The sequence below is a fragment of the Cervus elaphus genome, chromosome 24 (genome assembly GCF_910594005.1).
Source record: "Cervus elaphus chromosome 24, mCerEla1.1, whole genome shotgun sequence".
Lineage (NCBI taxonomy): Eukaryota > Metazoa > Chordata > Mammalia > Artiodactyla > Cervidae > Cervus > Cervus elaphus.
Window position 1 is genome coordinate 58,206,000 of NC_057838.1, and position 13,597 is coordinate 58,219,596.

Sequence of the window (13,597 nt, forward strand, 5' to 3'; positions counted from 1 at the left end):
CAATCCCATACTCCCTAAGAGATAGTCTTAGTTTTATGGTTAGAGCTATTGTTTTTACTCTAGATGCTGGTGGAGTGAAGATTCTTATAATAGTTCATTAATTACAGTAAAACATGTTAGTGATAACAGATGGCTATTAGAAGAAATACTGATGTAGTGACTTGGGTTAGAAAATATTTAGTGGATGCTTCTATAGCTTGTGGGTTACCTTTTTTTATTATAGTGGGAATAATGGCTAGTATATTTACTTCAAAATCAAGTAAGTAGTCAGTGGGAGCTGGTTATTACAGTCATGCTTCCTGAGATAATGGTTGTTAGGATAATGATAAAGATAATGGGATTTTATTAGTACAGAAAGGATATAAACCAACGTTTTCAGGGTATGGGTGGGCCTGGTAGCTCACCTTACTATAGAATATAGTGTGATGTGGTAACACAGAGGATTTTGAATTTTTAAGGGTAGGTTCAATTCCTGTGATTCTAGAAATAAGATGGTTTAAACCTCTATTATGTGCTCTATCAAAGTAACTCTTTTCAGACATATATCTTACACTTGTGATGCTTGATGTTATAATAGGTACTGAGATGTATCCTATGCATAGGGCTAGCATTGGCGGTAGGAAATTTTTCCAGAGTAAATGGATTAGTTGATCATACTGGAATCGAGGGCAGGATGCTTGAATTCATAGGAAAGACATTGTTAGTAATAAGTGTTTTGATAATAAAGTTCGTTGTGTACAGTTCTGGTAAGTAGGGGTTATGGAACAATCCCAGAAATAGGATTGTTGAGAAAATGTTTCATATTGTTGATGATAATGTTGGTGTATTTTGCTAAGAAAAATGTGATGTGACAAAGGGGCCTGCTGCATATTCTACATTGAAGCCTGATACAAGTTCAGATTTTCCTATTAAGTTGAATGAGGCTTGGTTAGTTTCTGTAAGAGTGGAAAGAAATCATATGACAGCTAAGAGTCATGATGGGAAATTTTTTCGTAGATACTTTTGTGTTGTGATGAAGGTTGAGAGAGGGTAAAAGACTCATTTCTTAAGAGGACTGATAAAAGAATAATTGCTAGTGTTACTTCTTATGAAATTGTGCTACTGCTCATAGGGCTTCTCAGATTAATGCATATTTAGAGTTGGAATCCCATCAGATCATAAAATGGAGTATACAGCATACAGCTAGGCTTGATATTATTAATTGCAAACACAAATAATACTCCTAGATATATATTAATAAGGGGGTAGGGTATGGGTTGGGGAATTCATATGGTTAGGACTAGGATTGGTGCAGTGTTAAGTGTGGAAATTCAGGATGTAGCTGGTCGTTGCGGTTCTTTAGTAAATAATTTGACTGCACCAGCAGAGGCCTGTAATAGGCCACCTGGTCCTACAATATTTGGTCCTTTTTGAAGTTACATATAACCTAAAATTTTTCATCCATTTAATGTTAGGAATGTTACAGCTAGAGGAATGGGGATAATAAGTATTAAGATACTAACTATAAACATTTTGTTAAAGAGAGGACTTGAACTTCTAGTTATAAAAGTTTAAAATTTTATGCAATTAAGCCCTGCCACCTTAACAAACCCTGGTTTCGGGTAGTTTTTTTTATGTATTAATTAAATTAGGATTATACATTAATTGGTTTTAAGGTGCTTTTTAAAGTGGGCCTTTATTTCTCTATGCTTTCATACTTGAAGTAATATATACTGGATAGATACCAACTTGGATTACTCCAGTCTGAACTCAGATCACGTAGGACTTTTTACCTTTTATAGCCCTTACACCATTGGAGTGCCCTGAGCCAGTATCGAGGTTGTAAATCCTGTTGTTTGTATGAACTCTAGAACAGGACTGTGCTGTTATCCCTAGGGTAATGTGTTCCATTGATCAATTTTTTTGATCAGTAAGTGGATAATGTTTTGACTGGTAAGTCTAGACTGTAATTGCTCAGAAGATTTTTTTTGTTTTCTGAGGTCCCTTTAATCAAAATTATCAACCCATACAAAATTTTGTTATCCCTTGGTGGTTTAGTTAGGTTTTGGGGGGTTAATCAGTTAAGCTCTCCAGGATCTTATTCAGTTATTCCTGCCTCCTCATGGGAAGGTCAGTTTCACTGAGATAGTAAAACCCTCAAGTGGCCGTTCATTCAAGTTATGTAGAAAACAAAGATGATACTACCTTTGCATGGTCAGGAAACTGGCTGTTTTAACAGTTGTCACTGGGCAGGCAGTGCCTGTAATACTAGTTAGGCTAGAAGTGATGTTTTTGCTAAACAGGTGGAGTTTGTGTTTGCCAAGTTCCTTTCACTTTTTAAAACCTTTCACTGAGTGCATGCCTGTGGATTAACAGTGCATTTCCTTGGATTAACAGTGTAAATAGATTAACTAAGTAAATAACTTAGCCCATATCAGTGGCTCAGATGGTAAAGTGTCTGCCTGCAATGTGGGAGACCCGGGTTTGATCCCTGGGTTGGGAAGATCCCCTAGAGAAGGGAATGGGAATCCACTCCAGTATTCTTGCCCCGAGAATCCCATGGATAGAAGAGCCTGGCAGGCCCCAGTCTCATGGGGTCGGAAAGAGTCGGACACGACTCACTGACTAACAGACACACACTGTAAATAATTTAATGTTGAGTTATATTATTATATACTGTTAATTATCAGTATTTTATTAGTTACTGATGTAAACTTATGCAAGGAAAAATACTTCTTGTTACTCATGTTATTACCTCTGCTGGCCAATAGATTAGTCCAGTATGAATCTAGGAGGTGATTTGCTGGTATTAATATTAAGGTAAAGTTGTTGTTGAGCTTGAATGCTTTCTTAATTGGTGGCTGCTTTTAAACAGCTGTGGCGTTGTTTGTCTTTATCCATTTCTAAAAAGCTGTACCTTTTTAGATGAACATTTAAAAATACATTAACAGTTCTGGTCTTTTTGGTAATTTTTAAAGTTGAACTGAGATTCTTTTCCTAGACAACCAGCTATCAGTAAGCTTGTTAGGCTTGTCACCTCTACTTACAAATCTCCTCACGATGTTGCTACATAGATGAGTTTGTTCTAATAAACTGTTAATAAGTAGCTCATCTGGTTTCAGGGTATTTAACTTCTCTTTGTTAAATGTTTGCTAGTTAAGTCATTATGCAAAGGTACAAAGAGTAAACTTCACTTTTTGTTCCTGTAACGCTTATTTCATCATTCCCTTATGGTACTTGCTCTATAGTACCAGAGGATATTTTAAATTTCTATCTCCCATACTTTAAGTAAAACATTCTTTCAACATTTAGTCTCCTTATATTAGTAGATATGGAGAAAGGGTGTTGGGCTAGATTTAGTTCAACATAGTCATAAATTATGAAATCTTCTAGGTATAAACTAGGTGCTTTATTTTGAGCTATGCTTTATCTAAGCACACTTTCCAGTATGCTTCCCTTGTTACGACTTGTCTCCTCTGTTGGTATTAGTATTTGCTAAGTTCTTATAACACTTAAGGAGAGTGATGGGTGGTATTTTCATGCTTCATGGCCTTATTCAGTTAAGTACTCTCTTCTTAATTTACTACTAAATCCTTTGGTTTTTAAGTTTTCATAAAAACTTTTGTGTGTAATGGAGAAACAGATTCTTGAAATAGAAAGTGCAGCTAATATCTTCCCACCCCATAGGTTACATCTTGATCTAATGTTTTTATGTATGATAATTAGGCTTAATTTTATTCCTTTTTAGGGTTTGCTGAAGAGGGTAGTATATAGACTTAATTAGCAAGGGTTGCTGAGGTGTATCGATTATAGAATAGGCTCCTCTAGAGGAGTGGGAAGCACCACCAAGTCCTCTGAGTTTTAAGCTGTTGCTAGTAGTACTCTAGTGAATAATTTCATCTTGTAATTATTCGAGTTTAGGGCTAAGCATAGCGGGGTATCTAATCCCATTGTGTAGTCAGGAAATACTAAAGTCACCTTTGTAGTCTTTTTATTTTAGTTATGACTTCTTATAGCTTAGTTAAAATTTAACTATTTTATATCACTGTTAATTTGAGTTAACTATATGACTGAAGTGGTTGGCACAGGATTTACCAACCCTACTCAATATAACTTAGTTGTACTTTTGTTTATGGCTTACTTTTTATCACTGCTATTTCCTGTGGGGGTGTGGTTGAGCAAGTCTAAGTTACGAGCTACTAATATTAGTGCTTGATGCCTGCTCCCTTTAATCTTGGTGATTTAGATTCTTACTGGGGTACAGATGCTTGCATGTATAATTTTATTAAAAGTTAAGAGAAAGTCTGGGACCAAACCTATGTGTTCATGGAGCTGGCAAATTCATCTGGGCATTTTCAGTGCCTTGCTTTAGATTTTAAGCTACATTAACAAGCTATTTTTGCATAGTGAAATAATATATATATATATAGCTGTTTTATGTGGTTTCTGTTGGATTTGTTGTTAAAATTTTCATGAAAATGGTCAACAGAGCTAGGGAAATGTCTGTCTATATAGATGGCAAACATCTAGGTAGTTTATTGGTATGAGTGGGGTTTATTTTCTAGGCCTATCTAATTTTGAGCATTAGGTTACTCATGTTTATTGAGTAGACAGCTAATTCTGTGTATTTATATGTTTTTGCTTTGTTTTGGCAGGGTTACTTAGAGCATGGGATGTAGCATGGGGGTGGTTAAGGGGGGGTTGTTAAACAGGTCATGAACTTGTTCGGTGAGTGTACATGTGGTGTGTGTATCTAATTTCCTTATGTCCTGAACTCATTGACTTAGTGACACCTTTTGAAGTCCAGCTACAATTCATTTGACTGTGTTAAGGCCACAACTGAGTCACAGCATCCCTTAAAAAATTGAAATCACACTTATGTGTGAGCATGTGCTGATTAGTCCATCAAGATGTCTTATTTAAGTGGAAAGAGGTGGGCAGTTTTAGGTGAGATGGTCCTGAAGTGGGGTGAGATGTCTGATAAAGTTCACTAGTAGAAACCCCCACAAGTCATGGGCCTGGAGAGAGAAGACAGACGCCTGCCGAGCAGACTGGTGGTTTCACACAGCTGCTGACTAATTAAGCTCGCAATCTATTGGATGTGATGTTCGTGTTGACTAAAATTGATTTGATTTAATGTGCTACGTATGATTAGTAATATGTGCTACGTACTGTCAATAAGACAATGTACATGCTTATAAACATGGGGTAAATAATGCATGTCATAACACGTATATACATTATGTGTGATATGATAAGTATGTACATGTTCATATATATAGTACATAGTTTATGGTAAAAAGAGTTTATTTTAATACTCAGGTACTTAATAATGTTGTAAATGTCCCATAACAAAATTTCAGGGTATACTGTAGATAGAATTTCAGCTCTGGGTACTGATGGTGGAGCTGGAACTTCTTCCTAGAGAGATGTGTTTTTCTCCTTTTCTGGTTTACAAGACCGGAATAATAGATACACTGAAAAGACTACTCATTTTAGGAAATTATTTTTCAGTGATGTTAGTTATTGGCATTAGTACTAGAATTAAAAAGAAATATAAAATAGATGCTAGTTGTCTGACAATAATGAAGGGGTGTTCTATGGGTTGTTCTTGAATTCATGTTAGTGTTAAGAGGTCTGCTACTAGTACTCAAAAACAGGCTTTGGCTGAGAGTTTGAAATGTTACGCTGTGTTCTTTAGATGTATGGAGCATTGGGAAGAGTGCTAGAACTGAGACTGAAAGGACTAGGGCCCACACCCCTGCTAGTTTACTGGGGATTGAAAGCAGGACTGTGATGCAGATACTGAGTACCCCTCTGGCTTGATAGGGTGTGTCGTTATCGGGGTCTCCTAGGAAGTCAGGCACCAACATTAGTAGCACTAGAACTCCTAATAAGGCCCCTAAGATGTCTTTGATTGTGTAGTAGGGGTGAAGGGGGATTTTGTGTTCGATGAGATTCCTGTGGGGTTATTGGATCCTGTGTCGTGAAGGAATAGTAAGTGGACAGCTGTGAGTGCTGCAGTCATGAGTGGGAGAATAAAACAGAAAGTGAAGAATTGTCTGAGAGTCACTTTATCTACTGAAAAGCCAGCTCAGATGCTTTCAGTGAGACTTGTGCTGATATACGGAGTTGCTACGAGGAGGTTAATAATAACTGTTGCCCCTCAGAACGATTTTGTTCTCAAGGTAAGATATAGCCTATAAATGCTGTGACTATGACTGTAAATAGTAAGGTGATTCTAACAAAGTGCAGTTGCTAAAAAAAGTATAGGATCCATAATAGAACCCTCATCCTACATGAAGAAACAGGCAAATAAAAAATATGGAGGCTCCATTTCCATGTAGATATTAGATAACTCACCTGTAGTCGATGTGTTGGCTAACTAACATTCACTGCTGCTGCTGCTAAGTCACTTCAGTCATGCCAGACCCTGTGTGACCCCATAGACGGCAGCCCACCAGGCTCCCCCGTCCCTGGGATTCTCCAGGCAAGAACACTGGAGTGGGGTGCCACTGCCTTCTCTGAAACATTAACTAGGTAAGTGATGAGCAAGTGGTTATTGTGTTTGATATGTAATGTATTGCTAGAAATAAGCCTGTTAATATGTGTAACGCTGAACAAATGCCCAGTAGTAACTGAAATTTCCATGATGAAATGTTTGATGGGGCTGGAAGAGCAATAAATACATTGTATTAATGGGTGTGATTTTCAGATGATGGTGATTAGTGTTCTTATAGTTGAATAACAATGATGATTTTTCATGTTATGTTAGAGTCCATGTGAGAATAATGTTAACATGTATTTTTTAAGTTTTATTTTTGTAATTTGTTTTGTGGGGTTTTCTTCAAAACATTGACCTATTTATGGTGGACTTGGGATGGTTGTGGGATTGTGTTGCATTTTGGTGGCTCATTTTCGGATTTTACAGTATTTTTTATTTATTTAGTGGGGATGTTGGTTGTGTTTGGTTATATGACAGCTACTGAGCAGTATCCTGCGGTTTGAGTCTCTAATGTTAGGGACTGTTTTAGGTATGTTTCTTTCAGGGTTGATGATAGAGTTTTCAGTGGCATATTATGTTTTAAAAAGTGAGAAAGTAGAGATTGTATTTAAGTTTAACAGACTAGGGGATTGAGTGATTTATGACAGAGGTGACTCTGGAGTTGTTGTGAGGAGGCTATGGGAATTGCAGTGTTGTATAGCTATGATTCTCGATTAGTCATTGTTACTGGTTGGCTATTGCTTATTGGTGGTGTATTTATTATAGAGGTGACTCGTGGTGACTAAATACAGACATGCTATGGTGAGGTTAGTGAGGAATGAGAGAAAATATAGTTCTGTTAGGCCTTTTTGATACTAGTGTAGAAAATTTTAGTTGAATGAAGGAGGTGATTTGTGGTAAAATACTCTTGAGTTAGATTAAAGCTAGGAGGGATGATGCTAATATGCTTCTTCCCATATCTGGAGTTACAGTATTACCATCACTGGTCTCATATGGAACTATATATCATCACCTTATCAGAGGCTCAGTCACATATTTGGTAGTATAGGAAAACAATGTTGTAAAACAGGCAACATAAACAACATAGCTAGCAGTGTTAGTAAGGACGTAAGTAAAAATTTAAGAATTTCCATTAGGTGCAGACCAGCCTGTCTCAGTTCATCTGACTTTGTCTGTTGTATACCAGCCCTTACCTTTTAGGGAAATTATATATTGGCACTGTGCACAGGGCACCCAGCCCAGTTTCCTAGAGTTACTAGGTTCGTCAACCCTAGTATGGTGTCACGGTCCCCAACATAAGGGACCTTTAAGTTTAAATGACCGTACCTGGTGTTAACTTCCTGTTGCAGATCACGGAGTGTCCAATGTTCATCCGAAAACAGATTACTAAAAATTAAGCTTTAGAAAGAAACTTAAAAGGAAACACTGTAATAATTCAATTAAACTTTGCAACAATTAACAGCAAGGAACTATCTGAGAAGTGAGTCTTAGTGAACACAGACCTCAATAAATAAATTAGAATTTTATATCCACAGAAGTCTCTCTCTACAATTACCCTCATTTTTATCACATATAGCCAAATCAAGATATCTTAAGTCTGATTAATTGATTAAGATAGCCTCCCTAGGCCAGGAAAGCCACACCATGCCCTTGTCACAGATTTAGGTGAATTCCTCCCTTTTTGAGGTCCGTAAAATACCTTGATTCCTGGACCAATTAGGAGGTGGCCTTCCTAATTTATCTGATAAAGCTGCTGGGAACCTAAGAGTTTCCAATCTCTAGAGGAATTGGCTACAGAGAAAGAAGTGTTTCAATTCTGCTTACAAAGGTCCAATTTAGAAAACTGCTGTAAGTCATAATTAGTTTTCGGGGAAGGTTTTTTTTTTTTGGAAAACATATTAAAATCTAGTAATGTTTCAGACAGACTTTAAATTTTGATATTTGGAAAGTTTGTCAAAAGGTTTCAAAACACTTGGTCAAATAAGATCATACATCACTGTGAGATAATACTTACTCCTTAACCAAAGTTACAAGAGATCTCAGAAGCAAATACACAGTGTGTGGAGGAGGGGAAGGGACAAGCTGCGGGAGCAGCACGGACATATCTACACTGCCATGAGTACAATAGCTGGCTAGCGGGAAGCCGCTGTATAGAGCACAGGGGCCTCAGCTCAGAGTCCTGTGATGACCTACAGGGGTGGGAGGGAGGGGCTTATAGCGGATTCACTTTGTTGTACAACAGAAACCAGCAGGGCTTTGTAAAGCAATTATCCTCCAATTAAAAATTTAAAAATAAATACAAGGGGGAAAAAAGCAAATACAGATCCCTTACTAGGTGGTGCTAGTGGTAAAGAACTTACCTGCCAATGCAGGACCCGTATGAGATACAGGTGTGATCCCTGGAAAGATGCCCTTGGAGGAGGAAATGGCAACCCACTCCAGTACTCTTTCCTGGAGCATCCCATGGACAGAGGAGCCTGGTAGGCTACAGTCCATGGAGTCGCAGAGAGTCGGACATGACTGAAGCAACTTAGCATGCAAAGGCACAAAAACTCACACAATCTGTTCTCAAAAGCAGCATTCCAAGGAAACTTTGCCCTTTTAAGAGAGAAAACCAGTCTTGTACCAACCTACTTTTAACAACAAAATTAACTTAACTTTACTTTAAACCTAGCCAATCCTGATGATCCACAACCTCTGTTACTTTCTGTATCCATATTAGTTTGTCCTCCATTTTCTTCTTCATTGAGAAACAACCAGCTGTCAGAGTCTCTTTTAATAAAATGCAATTCCATTCCTCATACCTTCTTCACTGACAATACACATCCTCTTTTCCTACTGTATACTGAAGTGCCACTTTTATTATTTCTATTAGCTTTAATTACACATTTAGAGAGCTGAACTCTTTAAAAACCTTAATTTCTAGTGAAAACTAAGAGGCAAGCAATTATGAATTATCTTTTACATTAGGATTCTGTAGATCAGTGAACATACATGCTAGTGATAATTCCTAAAAACATTTGCTTTCTTACAGAGAACATGTCAGGATGACACCAAACATATTCATTAATCACCCCAAATACCTTCTCTGTTTATTAAGGTTAATAATGGATGTTTCAGTGTCTTATTTGGGGATGACTTAACTATTCAGTAAATGTCCATCACTTAATTTAGAACAACTCTAAATTTCAAGCAAATTTTCAAATATCTAGAGAGATTATCCTTAAGTAGACATTCCTACAATATAATTATTCCTAAGACATTCATCCAAAAGCTCTTATCTCGCATTTAACTCACTTATAAAATTTCATCATGCCATGTTACTTTCCTTGCTGACAACTTTGTAATAGATATAATAAGATCTTATAATACCTTTATTTATACCTTGGTTTGCTGTTGCTGCTGCTAAGTTGCTTCAGTAGTGTTTGACTCTGTGCGACCCCAGACGGCAGCCCACCAGGCTCCTCTGTCCCTGGGATTCTCCAGGCAAGAACACTAGAGTGTGTTGCCATTTCCTTCTCCATACCTTGGTTTAATACAAGTCATATAACTTGATGACTCTAAAGTCATATCTATTTAAATTAACAAAGTTTAAAATCAGATATTAATCTAATACTATTCCCCAGTTCACATGAACCTGAAATTAATTCTTGCCAATTCCTTTCTGTAGTTTTGAAAATTTATCTAAGTGCTTAATTTTCTTAAGACAAGTAGAGCTCATTGATGAATTAATTTTGATAATACCATCCAAATGTAAGGAGATATATATATATATATATACAACCAGAGATCTCACAGGTTCATTTTCTAAACTTAATCATGAATTGGGTATTCTAAAACTCACTAATTTATGAATAATAGTTGGAGTAAGTATAGTTTAAAAGGTTCCCCACCCACCCCCATCTATCTCAGTACCAAAGCCCTCAGGATCTGTTAAGGCACAGGGTGAGAAAACCAAGTTCTCCTAGAAGGAATTGTTACCTCAGGGTCAGAATTCTAAAAGATATTGTATCACGCTTGCCTTTTCTAACTGTATATGCAAAAAGAACCAGTTTTGGAATTTCCAAGAGTTTCACCTAAATAGGTTTTCTCTGGAATCTAAAGAATATTCTGGCCACAAAGTGTTATAATAAAATATCCTTCTCTTAATCACAGGCTTATAGCTAAAACCTTTTCAGTCAAGACAAATTCTCCCAAGGGGGCCCTACAATGGAACAGAACCAGAATTTCCTATTTCAGAAGGCAGAATGGCCATCATAGATCACAACACAGAACGTAAAATATAAAACACATATAGGCACGGCTGTCCTAATCAGACACTGCCTTAAATACAAGATTGGAAGTTCTGCATCTCTGTAGGAGGTTTTCTGAGAATCTTCAATTTGAGTTCTGACCAACAGGAACTAAGGGGTGGCCTTAGACATCTCCTGCCACCTGCAGACACCCAGGTGTGACAGGACTTTCCCCCTGGGCTTACAGAAAGGGAGGACGGGAACTCAGCCCCACCAGATACCAGATAACTCAAGGTCCCTGCCCACAGGAGGTGATCAGGCTCCAGCCCTCAGATAACTGAGGCTCTTCCACTAGACTCCTGCATCCAGGACCAGAAAAATAGGATAGGAGGAAAGGGAGAGGGAAGGGAAAACAGGCCAGTGAAGTCTCTCATTCCTTACCTGGTCAGGAAGCTCTGGCCAGTCGTCCACATCAGGAGGAGACCAGGGACATTTAAAGGGTCCCAATGCTGGCTGCTGGGTCCAGTCCATCAGCAGGCAAGCTGATCCCTGAGGGTCCAGATGTCAGTCGTAGCAAAGAAGAGATCCTACCAGTCAATTGTTGCAGGAAGGAGGACCCCTTCTAGGGCCTGAGACCGAAACCACCTGCCTTGGCCAGGCACATGATGACCACTTGCCTCAGTTGTCTCACAACAGGAGGTCTCAATAAGGAACATGGTGCTGCCACTGAAGAATAACCAGGAGGATTCAGGAGGGAGGACCTAAGAAGGAGGAGAAGACCAACCTCCCAGAATCCTTCACTCTGGAATCCATCTTGGCTGAGAGATGCAGACGCCACCAGGAAGGACCCAGAGTCAGACTATGCGCCAAGCAAAATGACTGGCCAGAGACAACCCCAAAACTAACCCCATGACCAGAAAACCTGGGACTGCGAGCCACGTGGCAGAGCAGTTCTCCTGGGTCCCCTCACTCCGCTGCTCTCCAGCCGGGGTTGGGAGGTGTGGTCCTTCCCAATGCAGTCTTCTGCTCTGTCAGTATGTGTGTCTCCTCTGACGATTCACTTCCAAGAGTTAGATAAGAGCCTACTATTGGGCCTTGGAAGGGGCCCTTCCTGCAACAGTGGGAGATTGGATGGAGGAGGGTCTTGACCTTGATCCTGGTCTGTGTGTGATGGGCGGGCTGCAGGAGGCACAGAGGTAGGCTGGGCACCAGCCACCACCACTTAGGTGATGAGGGCTTGGATGGAGGTTGGGGTGTGGGGGTCATGCCGAGAAGGTGGACTGAAGTTGATTTTGGAGCTGAAGATGGAGACTTTCTAACAGATGTGGGGAGTGATGGGGAAGAGGATTTTCTGACTTTTGACTTGCAGTGAGAGTAGTGTAGTGTAGTTGGGGGTGGGGGCTGGGGTAGGTTTGGGACGCCCATGTGACATCAAGTCCCACAGTCGCGTTGGCAGGGGGGCAAAGCTGAAGCCCCTCGGCATGGAGCTGATACTGAAAGCCATAGTGCTGGGTGGGCCCACCTGGGGGAAAGAGGAAGGCTGAGGACGCAGGGCCAGGTACTGGAACACGGGCCGGAAGAGGAAGGAGGACTGCCTGCGGGAGGGGAGTCTGGCCCACCTGCCATGCCGGGACTGCTCTTCTGCCTCATCAGCGTCTTCTGATCCTCAGGGTATGGAGCCACGGCCCATCTGGAAACGGGGGGGTTCATCCGGAGCCAGCCTGGGGTCCCCCATCCGGACATCCAGTTCCACTTCCTGCCGTCCCAGGTGATCGACCATGGGCGGGTCCCCCCGCAGCAGGAGGCTTACCAGGTGGGCAGGCGGTCTCCCCATCACAGCAGGGCCTTCGGGGTGGGGGGCCTCCAGCTGCTCAGCGCCTGAGGAGAAAGAAGGGGGGTGGGGCGTCAGAGGTAGAGTGAGACAGGCTGCATGGGGCACAGCAAAGCTTGGGCCACTGGCTCTGGGTGCTGAGTACTAGAAATGGACAGAGAGGCCAGCTCTGCCCCGGGAATGCCAGCCCTGAACATTTCAAACAATCAGGTATAAAGCCAGGAAGCAGGAGTGATCGACTGAGGTGGCTTGATGCCTTGTTGAGGGGAGGGGGGCAGGGGAGAGGTTAAGATGCAGGTAGATGCCAAAATGCATCTGCTCTTAATTGACTTTGGATGTCTAGTCCCACCTCACAGGAAACCAGGGCATCTCTAAATGACTACCTTGGGGGTTGACTGTGGTCACCGCTTCCTCTGGGCTCTTCCAGGTGCATGTGGGGACCATGCGGGGCACGAGCGTGGGCTGGCTCAAACTGAGAAGTGCCAACCCCCATGACCACCCTGTGATCCAGCCCAACTACCTGTCAACAGGTAATTCCCCAGCCACTTTTGCTTCACCCAGACCTGAGCTTGTTGGGTCACTGATAGATTGAATGAATGAATGCCTTTGTGGGGTTCATATTTGCCCCGAAATCTTAGCCCTGGAGCCTACTTTTTGAGCCACGGTCACATTCTGTCCTCCATCCACCCCCTTATCCTGGGCTGTAAAGCTGCACTTGCGGTGCTGCTGTGCCCTGGGTCACCGGAAGTGGCCCCGGGATGGCACTCGACACAGATTTGCAGCTTTCAGAACAGTCTACCAAGAGATACACAGAGCTCTGGCTGTGTACAGACAGCTCACAGGGCATTTTTCCTACTGTTCCTGGGAGCATCTTCTAAAAGCATGGACCTGTCTCTCTCTGCACAGCCAAAATGCCGCCCCTACCCGGCAGGTTTTGCCCAAGGATACTCACAGGGCACTCACAGCCATGCTGTGGCAGAGGCAGGGCATGCAATTTTATCTTCATTTTGCAGATGAGAAATTCAAATCCCTGATTGAAATGAAGGTCCT

The 13,597-nt window shown here is 40.9% G+C and overlaps 1 protein-coding gene across 9 annotated transcripts in view; it reads left to right on the forward strand.

Annotated features, from left to right (window-relative positions):
- Positions 1-13,597, forward strand: part of CHDH (choline dehydrogenase) — a 104,016-nt gene that overhangs the window by 88,824 nt on the left and 1,595 nt on the right. For all 9 annotated transcript variants that reach the window (XM_043886206.1, XM_043886212.1, XM_043886213.1 and 6 more), the window contains 2 exons: positions 12,387-12,529; positions 12,975-13,077. In XM_043886206.1, the coding sequence (XP_043742141.1) occupies positions 12,387-12,529; positions 12,975-13,077 (246 nt within the window). The remainder of the gene's footprint in view (positions 1-12,386; positions 12,530-12,974; positions 13,078-13,597) is intronic.